Consider the following 13,374-nt stretch of genomic DNA (forward strand, 5'->3'; position numbering starts at 1 on the left):
TGTTAAAATCTAAAAGCAATGATGTTAAAATCTAGCCCACCCCAAAGGCCTGCCTGAAGAGTCAGGTCTTCACGGCCCGGCGGAAACTCATTGTAGAGGGGGCCTGGTGGAGATCATTTGGAAGGGAGTTCCATAGGGTGGGGGCCACAATTGTAATGGCCCTTTCTCTAGTCCTCACCAGTCTAGCTGTTTTGACTGATGGGATAGAGGTCTTTTGAGGCCGATCTTGTTAGGCGGCATAGCTGATGATGCTGGAGGCGTGCTGCCCGGCTCACAGCCGAAACCTGAGCTTCCATGGACAGTTGGGAGTCAAGAACGACCCCAAGACTGTGAACCTGGTCTTTTAGGGGCAGTTGTACCCCATTTAGCACCAGGTCCAAGTCCCTTAACCTTCCCTTGTCTCCCACGAACAGTACCTCGGTTTTGTCAGGGTTCAGTTTCAGCTTATTCCTTCCCATCCAGGCACTCACCGACTCCAGGCACTTGGACAGAGTTTCTACAGCCAACCTTGGTAAAGTTTTAAATGAGAGATAGAGCTGCGTGTCATCCGCATATTGGTGACACTGCAGCCCAAATCTCCTGATGGTAGCCCCCAGTGGCTTTGTATAGATGTTAAGTAGCATCGGGGAGAGGATGGAGCCCTGCAGCACCCCACAGGTGAGAGACCAAGGGTCCGAAACGTCATCCCCCAGTGCTACTCTTTGGTACCTATCAGAAAGGAAGGAACGGAACCACTGCAAAACAGTGCCCCCTATGCCTAACCCCTCCAATCGGTCCAAAAGGATACCGTGGTCAACGGTATCAAAGGCCACTGAGAGATCCAGGAGGACGAGGAAGGTACATTCACCCCTATCCAACGCTCTCCTCATATCATCCACCAAGGCGACCAAGGCTGTTTCAGTCCCATATCCAGCCCTGAAGCCCGACTGAAATGGATCCAGATAATCCGCTTCCTCCAAGTGTGCTTGCAACTGCTTTGCCACCACCCGCTCAACCGCCTTACTCAAGAATGGTAAGTTTGAGATTGGGAGAAAGTTGTTCAAATCATGGGGATCCAAGGAGGGCTTCTTTAAGATTGGTTTTATTACTGCCTCCTTGGGAGCTGATGGCATCACGCCCTCTTCCAAGGATGCATTTACCACCGCCTTGCCCCCCTTGCCCAGTCTATTCTTGCAGTTCATAATGAACCACGATGGGCATGGATTGAGTAGGCAGGTGGTTGGCCTTACGGATGCATGCACCTTGTCCACTTTATCAGAAGGAAGAAGCTGGAACCGATCCTACATCACCGGAAAACCACTGGCCGACTCTCACTCACTCACTGTATCCACAGTGTGCGGAATCGTACTCTTTAGATCATCGATTTTATCTGCAAAGTGCTTTGCAAACTCATCACAGGAGGTCTTAGAATGTCCCATCGGTTCCGAAGCAACTGGACCGACCAGGCTTCGGACCACTTGGAACAGCCTCCTGGGACAGCACTCTGCGGATGCAATAGAGGCTGCCCTTATTGCCACATGGTAGGCCGCTGCAGCCGCTCTAACCCATGTCCGATCATCCTCGGAGCGCCCTGGGCTCCTACTGGGAGGAAGGACACGATATAAATCTAATAATAATAATAAATAACTTGAACTAAACTTTGTATTCATGATAGCATTAGTAAGGACTTATTTTATTAACAACTTAGCCTATGCTTGGACTTGCATATTCATGCAGGAGACATAGGGAACCGAATGAGGCAGGGGCAGAGGGGACTGTTTCAGGGCAAAATGTCCAATAACATCACTTACCCGAAATGAAAATTCAAGGTTTTCCCCTCCCCAGACTTCCATTCCTGTGTCATAAGAGCCAAGATAGCTAAAGTAATTCTTACTGACTGCAAAGAGTCCACCAGCCATAGTTGGAGACCTACAAGAGGGAAAGTAACACCAGCATGACCTAACACATTGTTGTCCTGAAACAATTAAGCAGCATCATGTGGCTCAACATCTCAGTGTCATAATTTTAACAGTAATCTTCTTTTTAAAAAATTCTATGGCCCAGAATGCAACTTATTTGTATCTTACCAAGAAAACGGGGAGGGGGATATTACCATTCTCTAGGAAAGGCAACCTTTGATTACAAAAAATGTTGTGATAGATTGTATTCTGCCTCCATGCAGTTATCCATGATTAATCCCTCTTAGCTGCATGATTAGTACTAGGCTAATAAATCTACATTGTTGTTATGTGCCTTCAAGACGACTACGACTTCTGGCAACCCTATGAATCAGTGACCTCCAACAGCATCTGTCATGAACCATCCTGTTCAGATCTTGTAAGTTCAGGTCTGTGGCTTCCTTTATGGATTGGAATCAATCCATCTCTTGTTTGGCCTTCCTCTTTTTCTACTCCCTTCTGTTTTTCCCAGCATTACTGTCTTTTCTAGTGAATCAGGTCTTCTCATTATGTCTCCAAACTATGATAACCTTAGTTTCATCATTGTAGCTTCTAGTGATAGTTCTGGTTTAATCTGTTCTAACACCCAATTATTGGTCTTTTTTGCAGTGCATGGTATGCGCAAAGCTCCGCTTTTTTCACTGTCCAACTTTCACATCTAGAGATTGAGAACACCATGGTCTGAATGATCCTGCATTTGAGGACCTCTTCTAGTTCTTTCATAGCTGCCCTCCCCAGTCCTAGCCTTCTGATTTCTTGACTACTGTCTCCCTTTTGGTTAATGACCGTGCCGAGGTATTGATAATCCTTGACAAGTTCAATGTCCTCACTGTCAACTTTAAAGTTACATAAATCTTCTGTTGTCATTACTTTAGTCTTCTTGACATTCAGCTGTAGTCCTGCTTTTGCACTTTCCTCTAACTTTCATCAGCAGTTGTTTCAAATCATTACTGGTTTCTGCTAGTAGTATACTATCATCTGCATATCTTACATTATTGGTATTTCTCCCTCCAGTTTTCATACCTCCTCCATCTTGGTCCAATCCCACTTTTCATATGATACGTTCTGTGTATAGATTAAACAAGTAGGGTGATAAAAAATAACCCTGTCTCACACCGTTTCTGATGGGGAACCAATCGGTTTCTCCATATTCTGTCTTTATAGTAGCCTCTTGTCCAGAGTATAGGTTGCGCATCAGGACAATCAGACGCTGTGGCACCCCCATTTCTTTTAAAACATTCCATAGTTTTCATGATCTGCACAGTCAAAGGCTTTGCTGTCATCTATAAAGCACAGGGTGATTTCCTTGTGAAATTTCTTGGTCCGTTCCATTATCCAACTTAAGTTTGTGATATGATCTCTGGTACCTCTTCCCTTTCTGAATCCAGCTTGGACATCTGGCATTTCTTGCTCCATATATGGTAAGAGCCTTTGTTGTAGAATCTTGAGCATTACTTTACTTGCATTCCTTAGGATCTCCTTTCCTGGGAATTGGGATGTATATTGTTTAGTTTTCCATATTTGTTGACAAGTTTTTGTTAAAATTTGGACAGATTCAGTCTCAATAGCTGGTAGCAACTCTATCGGTATGCCATCTGTTCTTGGTGATTTGTTTCTTCCAAGTATTTTAAGAGCAGCTTTCACCTCACATTCTAAAATTTCTGGTTCTTCATCATACAGTCCCTCCATGAATGAATCTGTCATCCTTGTATCCCTGCTACAGAGTTCTTCAGTGTATTGCTTCCATCTTCCTTTTATTTCATCTCGGTCAGTCACTGTGTTCCCCTGTTGATTATATTCAACATCCCTACTCTTGGTTTAAATTTCCCTTTAATTTCTCTAATCTTTTGAAAAAGAGCTCGTTCTTCCCATTTTGTTGTCTTCTTCTATTTCTATACAATAATGATTGTAATAGTTCTCTTTGTCCCTACGTATTAGTTGCTGTATTATTGCATTTAGGGTTCTTACCATGTTGCTTTCCTTCTGTCCTTAACCATTTTAAGAGTTTCTTCAGTCATCCACTGAGGTCCAATCCATATTATGTAATGTTTTAAAAAGGTAAGAGTTCAAGGCAAGGTACAGAGCTGACAGACACATGAAATATAATAAATATTACTTAAATTCTAACTATCCTCCAGACAAACTAGAAAGATTATGGTTGTAATCCTAACCCCATTTACCTGGGAGAAAGTCCTACTAAATTCAGTAGGACTTACTTCTAAGAACATAAGAAGAGCCTGCTGGATCAGGCCAGTGGCCCATCTAGTCCAGCATCCTGTTCTCACAGTGGCCAACCAGGTGCCTGGGGGAAGCCTGCAAGCAGGACCCGAGTGCAAGAACACTCTCCCCTCCTGAGGCTTCCGGCAACTGGTTTTCAGAAGCATGCTGCCTGGTGGCAGAGTAGATATGGTTAGGATTGCACTGTAAACAAAGCACATTTACAGTTCACCTCCAGCAAAGGTGGGGACCCTCTGGTCTAGGGGCCAAATGTGGCTCCTCAGGACATTTCCCCCTCAGGAACACCCCTCAGTGGCCTTGAATCCTCCCCTAGTGATTTTATGAGGCTGGAATGAGTCCTTGAATCATGATCATACCTCTTGCTTGCCTGGATGGAGGATGGTGCATGTCTGGCCACACCCACCATGGGTAGGCAACTCCTGGAAGGTTGCCCTTAAGGTAGGGTTACCATCATTTTGTCATTTCAAAAAGAGTACATTTGGCTTCGATAAGTGAAAAGTAAGAGTATGCTGTTGCACCATCTCAAAAAGAGTACATGCACTCTTAAAAGAGTACGGTTGGCAACCCTCCTTTAAGGTACTGTGGCCCTTGGGGCTGAAAAGGGTTTCCCAACCCTGATATACAGGCAGTACTGTACCCAGAATGGCTGGCAATTTTTGGAGATCAAACTGGAAACACAAGACACCAAACCCATTTAAGCATAAGGGTGAAAATAACAGAAAACCAATAGAGATACTCTTTTAAAATAATGTGAAAGATCCAAAATGAAAAGTGCAGAAGTGTATAGAAGGCCAGATTATACTCATAAAACACATCTAAGTTAGAACATGAAACTAGAATGGTATAGATGTCCTCCATTTTATCCCCCATAATTATTTGTTTTTATCACAATGTATTGTCTTTATGTTTTGCTTTGTAAGCTGCTTTTTATTATATAAAAGCTGGCATATACATTTGGATATTGACAACTAATAAACCTTCACAATAACCCTGTGAGCAAATTAGGCTGAGAGAAAATGATTAGCCCAAGCTGAGCTTTGTCTGAGTGGAGATTTGAACCTAGGATTTGGTCCTAGTCCAACCCTCTCACCACTACACCACATTAGCTCCTAGAACAGGACTTATAGCACAATCTTAACCATGCCTACTCAGAAGTAAATTCTTTTGAATTAAGTATGGCTTACTCCCAGGTAAGCGGGGTTAGCATTTCGTCCTCAACCAGAAAAAAAAGAAGACACAAATGAATTGCAGATAGACAAAAACAGAACCAATACAAAAGGCTTTGTATTAAACATGTTAGAAAAGGAAATGGAAAACAAAGAAAACACTGGATATGTTTCTCAATACAAAAGAAGGCACAGGGAGGATAAAGAGGCAGCTGAAGTAATCAAAGCCTATTTGTTTTGGTCTTTACTAAAAATGAAAACAATTCTGGGTACATGAGTTCGAGAACAGTTCTCAAGGTTTCAGAGAGCTACAGATCAGATTAGGAAAGTTGAAGCAAATGCTCAGCCAAAAAGAAAGAAGGAAGTGGAAGCTTAGTGGTAGAACATCTGCTTTGCATACTGAAGGTCCCAGTTGAATCCCCGCCATCTCTAGGTAGGGCTGGGAGAGAACCCTGCCTGAAACCCTGGACAGCCATTGCCAGTCAGTGTAGACAATACTGACCTAGATGGATCTATGGCCTAACATAAGGCAGCTTCCTATGTAAGATTTGTGGGAAGCGAGAATAGGTTGGTGGTTTCAAATGTTTTTTAAAGGATCTTGAAAAGAAGAGGGGGAATAATTGTTTATTCTACCCCACTAAAGAAAGGATGAGAAAACCAATCAATTCTAAACAACAGAAAGATAGAGTAATGTGCATGTTAAATAATTTAGATATCAAACGTATTTTCAACGTATTTTCAAGTTTATTTGTTTCCTTTGTTTATTTAATTTACTTCTACCCTGATATTCTACCATTTCCCAAGTGGCTTGCAACATCAAACTAAAACAGTATTAACATAAAATAATAAAGCAATCAGCATTTTTTCAAAAAATGTAAAAACAAACCATATCCATATAACAAACCAGCACAAGAATCAAGATTGATCCAATGCCACTACTTCACTGGACAAAAACCAGTTTTCACTTGTTACCTAAACACAAAGTAGCACATGACAAATACATACGAGGAGCAGTGGCGTCACTAGCGGGGTGCGGGGAGTGCGGACTGCACCCGGGTGACACTATGAGAGGGGTGACACCCAGAGCCGCCCCATCGCGTGGCAGGGTGCCCGCGCTGTTGCCCAGCAAAGGAGCCGAGAAGCGCTCCAGGTCGGCATCAGAGCAGTCAACTCCTCCTTTGGAGGCAGGCGGGCAGGCGAAACGGGGAGCAGCATTGGCGGGGCGAGGGAGGCACGCCAGCATTCCCAGGCCTGCTTCTCCGGCTGGGTGCCCCTCCGGCGCACACCCTCCCAGGGGCATGGGTGGCTGGCCTTGTGCGCGCGCATGCACTCAACAGAACATTTGGGGGCTCGCCAAGGAGTTACTGCACTGGGTGACACCAACCCTACTGACGCCACTGACGAGGAGGAAGATACGCATATGAGATGCCACAAAGGAGAAGGGTGTAATGGGCCAGCCCAAATGTTAGCTTAAAATGTGTATAAAATATTGCCAAAACAGCCTCCATCTGCTTAGCTTACAGCTTATTGATGCATAAGAGCCAAAGAGTGAAAAAGGTTCAGTTTAAAAATGGGCTTCTTGCCCTCCCTTCTGAACAAAGCAAAGTTTTACTATGAGGCAAAGTACAAAGTGATGAGGAAGTCTAGGCAGCCAACACTCTGTTGCATCAACAATGAAGCCCCTTATATGGTAACGTTACACAAACTAGTTGTTGATATAAATTACATGAGGAGAGTCTAGATAACAACTCGAAGAAGGCTTCATGAAGAGCACCGAAAAAGCAGCAACTGATAAGGCCACAGGAACATGCCCCCTCTTTGATACAAAGGCCAGGTTTTACAGCACTCATTACCCTCCACTCTGGCTGGAGTGAGGGTCAAAGAGAATGCAGGAGAACCATCCATCCATTTGATCCATGACATCTGATGGGTGATGTATTATGACAGATATTTCCACGTACTTTGTAACTTTGGCTCTGTAATATGACTTAAGAGTTTAACTCAGTCTTTTTATCTATCGTAACCTATTTTATCTAAGATGTGCCTTCAAAGTCTTATACTTTGATGTTAAATGGATATCTAGCAACTTCTTTCTTGCTGATATGTATTCCTATTTTTCTGTTTCTGCAATGTTGGCTAAAGCCACCTAGAATGTATTTTATTAGTTGTAGTGTGCAAGATATGAATAAATAGCATATGCTATAATGATTATTCTGCTATCTTAAGTCTGACTCTCAAACAGAAAATTTCTGGTACATCCCAAGACTGAGGAATCCTTGAGTGGGGTCTCCTCTATCATCTGTCCACCTTCTGATGACTGCTGTTCATAACCTGTGAGTTTAGGTAACCTAACATTCAACATACAAGGACTCTGGGTAGATACAGGTGAAGGAGAAAGCAAGAACCCTCAACCCTGTGCATTCACACGAAGAGGGCCGGCCTTGCCAGTATCAAAACAAATACCACAGAGATGGCTGAGCTTAGTTTTATTTTATTTTTTAAAGAGCCTTAACTAGTGTAACTAGTGGATTTCTGAAACTCCCAATTTTATTTTGTTATGACTAGCCCATGGAAGATATCTAAGATATACTAAAAAGTTTTTGCTGATGGGCTAGCCAAACCGTATTTCCTTCATATTTAATCCAATCTGCCAAAGCCTAGAATTATACCACTTCATACTAAAACCTCCTTTCTTTTTTGATCTACAATGTAAAACAAGATTCAAAACACAAGCATGTGGAAGCTTTTGAAATAAATAAATAAATTTGGAAACTATTAACAGCTTAACTAGAGGTATTCTCTCAAATCACGACACATTATGCTGTTTCCAAGACTGAAAATCTAACCTCCTTTTATTAACTACAGATGTGTGATTTAACTCTCTTAATTTATATTGGAGGAAAGAACAATCCCAATGTTTTAAGTTTGTTAAGACCACTAATTTTCAAATAATTGCTGAATGAAAATCCTCTGCTGCTTTTCTAAATGAACATCAACAAATTCTGGGTTTGATTCATTTATCTTGTATCCGGAAACCAAATCCTATTCTTTAATAATACTTTTAATTTTTTATAATAATTTAACTGGTTCTGCTAAATTTAACATATTATCTGTAAAGCTTGTCATCTTAATTTTAAACTCTAAATTATTCTTCATTATCTATACTGTGCCTACGGCCATACTACCCTGAACACGCCCAATCTTGTCTGATCTCAGAAGCTAAGCAGGGTAATAAGGCCTGGTTAGTACTTGGATGGGAGCTGCCTGGGAATACCAGGTGTTGTAGTCTTGGAGGAAGGCAATGGTAAACCACCTCTGAATACCTCTTACTATGAAAATCCTATGAATATATCCAAAAAAGATTCATAGGGTTGCCAGAAGTCGTAATCAACCTGAAGGCATATGACAATCTATACTGTATATGCAGATCCAGTTTCCACTGTATCTGCCCTGACTATTTTGAGAACAAATGATTACTGCGAAAAGATGAGAGATATCATTCACAAGAAGCTTTACTAAGGTTGCACAGAAAACAAGAACTATAGGCTAAATTACAATAAAGAAAGGCAGAAAGAAATCTTAGCCCACCACCTGTAAGGGATTATTAACAAAACAGTTTCCAATAGCAGCAATTGTATTCAGCAATTCATCATCCCAATAAGGAAATACCACTTTTAAGGATAATCACTCACCTCAGAAATGCTAGAATGAGTTATAATCTTCTGTTAGTATTGAATGGTTACAAGGATAGTAACTAGTTTGATGTCATGGACTTCATCACTTTTTCATGTAGTTTCATGACATTCTCCCCCTCTCTAGTAAGTGTTTCACTATGCTCAAACTAATTAAAACAATATAGCTGTTGTGGAAGGATGTAGCCTGCTCTGGATGGGGTTACACTCTCTCTGAAGGAGCAGATATGCAGCTTGTGGTACTTCTGGATTCATTACTGTCACTTCAGGCTCAAGTGGCCTTGGTGGAGCAGAGTGCCTCGCATCAGCTTCAACTGGTGGCCCAGCTGCACCCCTATCTGGACAGGGACAGCCTAACATCTGTTGTCTATGCTCTGGTAACCTCTAGGTTACACTATTGCAATATGTTATACGTGAGGCTGCCTTTGAAGATGGTTCAGAAACTGCTGCTGGTGCAGAATCCAGCAGCCAGATTCGCTGACCAGGGCAGGTTGGTCTACACATATAACACCAATTCTGGCATGCATGCACTGGCTACCAATTAGTTTCTGGGCTCAATTCAGAGTCCTGGTTTTGACCTATATAGCCTTATACACCTCAGGACCCCAATATCTCAATAACAGCCCCTCTCCACATGAACTGACTCAGACCCTGCAATCATCTCCCGAGGCCCTTCTTCAAGTGCCCCCTCCAAGGGAGGTCCAAAGGGTGGCAACACAGAACAGGCCTTTTCAGTAACGTCCCCTGCTTTTAGAATGCTATCCCCAGGGAGGCATGCTTGGTGCCATCTTTATCTATTTTAGTCTCCAGGCAACTACTTTCCATTGTCCAGGGTTTTGGCCCTTAATTTGAAAGGTTTCAGGCATTTGTGGCCAAGGATCTGTAGACCGGTCTTTTATCTGTATAGACATATTTTTAGTTTTTTACTGGTTGTGTTTATTTTAATTTGTTTTAATGGTAGTCCCTCGGGGTCACTTTTGTGAGGAAAAGCAACTAACTAACATACACACAACAGCAGTAGTAGTAGCGGCGGCAGCGGCAACAGCAGCAGCAGTTTAGATGTTACAGTCAACACTACCTGCTAGATGGAGTCATTGACTATGGCTGTACTTACAGATTTTGTTGCTAGAATACTCACACCCCCGCCCCATAGTCATTGAAATGTTTGAACAAACATAGCAAGCAAACACTATCACTTAACAAGCTTGCTACTTGACCTGACAGGCTAGCATACTTACTCACAAGTAGATCTGCTTATGGATAAATGCCCTTTTCAAGAAACAAGCTCACTGAAACTTTCCAAACTGCTTCTTCAAGGCAAGCAACTTTTGTTCTCAGTTACACTAACTCCTATGAAAAAACACAGTATTTCTATGTGAAACCTGGTAGACAAATTGCCAGTTCCAAGATTGGCTTGCAATGGAGAATTCCAGCCTGTGTGTCTTGGTGCAGCCATTGTATTTTATAAAGAAGCTGTTTTGGGACTGTTGTTGAGAAACAGGATTTCAATCTAATAAATAAATAAATAAATAAAATATTTAACAATTCCGAATTTTCACTAGGAACTCTGACCACTACCTTCATTACAATGCAACCACTCTTAATACTTTGAGAAGAAATCAACAGAAGTACTTGTAGTTAGATAATGTTAGTCAAAAAAGAATCCTATTGGAAAAACATAGCTTTCCTGATTCCACAAGGGATGTCAAACTGAAAAACAAAACAAGTCTCTCTTAAAAAGAAGTAGGCATCAGCCCCTTTGTCTTTAGAGATCTGGAAGAAGTAATGCATTCCACTGCCTGTAGTTTTATATTTCTTGAGACAGTGAGAGTACAGTGTGGTGCACCTAAGCCTCAATAAAATAAGATACTACTTAAGCACACAATTAAGAGCTTAAGGCTGCAATCCAGTGTATACTTTTACCTCTAAGTAAACATGCATGCTTTATGTCTCATTAACTTAAATGGAACTCTGATACGCCTAATTTGGTGGATTGTTGTGTTCAGTGGCCTTTAACCGATAGTTTTAAATGGACATTTTTAACCATTTTAAATGTATTTGATTTTATTTTCCTGTTTTATGTAAGCTATCTTGGGGACCTACAAGGTTTGAAAGGTATAGTATGTGATTAGACAGAAAGAAAACGGAATCTCACCCAGAGTCCCTTACAGGGAAGCTATGACAGTTGTAGTGTCATAAAAAATTATCTGCATGTAGTATATAAAAGCCCTATCCAAAGCCCCTCAGACAGTATTCTCATAAGTGCAAAAGATTTTGAAGAGATTTATTAATTTAATAAACGGTTGTCAAGAATGTTACTGTGTACTCACATTACTCTAAATTAATCCGTTTTCCCAACTATACGTGCATTATTTCCATCCCACAATCTCCAAAATGACAATGAGGTAGGATCAGAAAATGCAGCATGAGAAGCCCCCTTCCTCCCACCCAAACAATCCCAGAACCTAATGCCAATTAACAACAAAGAATCTTGTAGCACCTTAAAGACTAACAAACTTTATCATGGCATAAAATGTTTGTGCCACATATAGTGCTTTGAGTTTTGGCCAAAAAGCTCTATCTTGGTCTCATCTGACCACAAAACCTTTTCCCACATCGCAGCTGCGGCACTCTCATGCTTTCTGGCAAACTCCAGACATGCTTTCAGATGGTCCTTTTTGAGTAACGGCTTCTTTCTTACCACCCTCCCATACAGGCCTGTGTTACAGAGCTCTTGATATGGCTGACAGGGTGCACCATTACTCCACTCCCAGCCACTGAACTCTGTAGCTCCTTCAAAGTGATTGTTGGCCTCTCTGTGGTTTCTCTCACAAATCTCCTTCTTGTTCGAGCGCTGAGTTTTGAGGAATGGCCTTTTCTTGGCAGTGCCTGGGTGGTGTGATGCAGCTTCCAATTCCTGATTATTGATCCCACTGTGCTCACTGGGATATCCAAACACTTCAGTATTACTTTGTACCCTCCTCCTAATCTATGCATTTCTATTACATTATCTCTCACTCCTGTAGAATGCTCTTTGGTCTTCATTTTCCTTCAGATCCACAACCTGACCTGTGATCTTTCAACAGTGGGTTTTTTATCCTGACAATGTGGCAGCAACTTTAATGGTTCACAGGTAGAGGCCAATGGTAAGGTAACTGTGTCCTTGATAGGGCAATTTCTTTCATCTGTGTAAACTGGGAGCTTCCACAGCACAGGGGTTGAATACTTATGCAAACAACATTTCCCAACATAAAACCAATGTCACCTTACAATAATTGATTTTGAGTTTCTGTGTTTCAAAATAAAACATTATACAGAACATAATTACAATGTACCATTTATTCAGCCCAATAGGTTTATTACTTGTATTTCAAGCAAAGTAGAAAACAGCCTGACCTGATGACATCAGCCTTGGATCTCCTCTGTTTTTGCTCCCTCTCTGGCACTACATGCCAAGTGAAGACCAGTCTCCAGTCAAACCCGCCAATCTGTGGCTCCCCAGCATTTCCCAAATATTCAAAAGTGTTCCAGTCAATCACATCAATCACAGGGCAGACAACAGCTGATGGCTCTTCTTTAATTCTAAGTAAGTTTATAAAGAAATAATATTTGCACAACATTGGCAGAAACATGAAATGTCAAAGAACATTATGGAAGAAAACTAGAGTATACATAATTTAAATAGGTAAAATTGTCTATTATTTTCCATTCTGAGAGAGAGAAAGAGAGCGAGAGTGTGTGTAAACTTAAACTGGCTCAACTTTTCTCAAACTTCTTGAAGACAACCCCCCTTCCTAAGCATATTCTGCCTTCTGCTCATTCCCTTAACCCAGGATCAACTTGTTTTATGGGTGAATGTGTAGAGGTTTCCAAAATAACTGAGCATGTGCAGCCCACTGGTAGTACAATAATCTATGGATGGAGGCAAAGGAATATTAAGAATTCTTTTATCAGGAGTGTTCACTCTTTATCCTCACCCCTATCACCTTTACTCTTTTGCCCAGTTGCTCTAAGCAATAACACCAAAACACAATTAGGCATCTCCTTCCTCCAGCTTCTGGTTGCAGAGTTACCACATAATGTCTTAAGCAAGCAAGAGAGAAGGGAATGAGCCCCATCTGCCATTTGTGTTCTGACATTAGCAACTTACTCTGAAGTTCTAACTTAAACTGCTGCCCCCTAAACTCCTGCAAGTGTCTCAAGATCTACTGGTGGATTTTGCCTCACAGTTTAAGAATCTGGCTTTAGCCTAATGAAATGTAACTATCTAGATGCCAGTAGTATCTATATGTGGAAGGGCTGTAGCTCAAGGGGAAGGGCATTTGCTTTGCATGCAGAAGG

The 13,374-nt window shown here is 41.7% G+C and overlaps 1 protein-coding gene and 1 pseudogene across 1 annotated transcript in view; one reads left to right on the plus strand and one right to left on the minus strand.

The window, feature by feature from the left end:
* GALNT12 (polypeptide N-acetylgalactosaminyltransferase 12) overlaps positions 1-13,374 on the minus strand; it is a 57,541-nt gene that overhangs the window by 22,304 nt on the left and 21,863 nt on the right. Inside the window, exons 4-5 of the mRNA XM_061589022.1 lie at positions 12,430-12,615; positions 1,791-1,908 (exon numbers count right to left, since the gene is read on the minus strand). Of these exons, the coding sequence (XP_061445006.1) occupies positions 1,791-1,908; positions 12,430-12,615 (304 nt within the window). The remainder of the gene's footprint in view (positions 1-1,790; positions 1,909-12,429; positions 12,616-13,374) is intronic.
* Positions 8,510-8,630, plus strand: LOC133375883 (5S ribosomal RNA; annotated as a pseudogene).

Source organism: Rhineura floridana, chromosome 1 (assembly GCF_030035675.1).
Source record: "Rhineura floridana isolate rRhiFlo1 chromosome 1, rRhiFlo1.hap2, whole genome shotgun sequence".
Taxonomy (NCBI): Eukaryota; Metazoa; Chordata; class Lepidosauria; order Squamata; family Rhineuridae; genus Rhineura; species Rhineura floridana.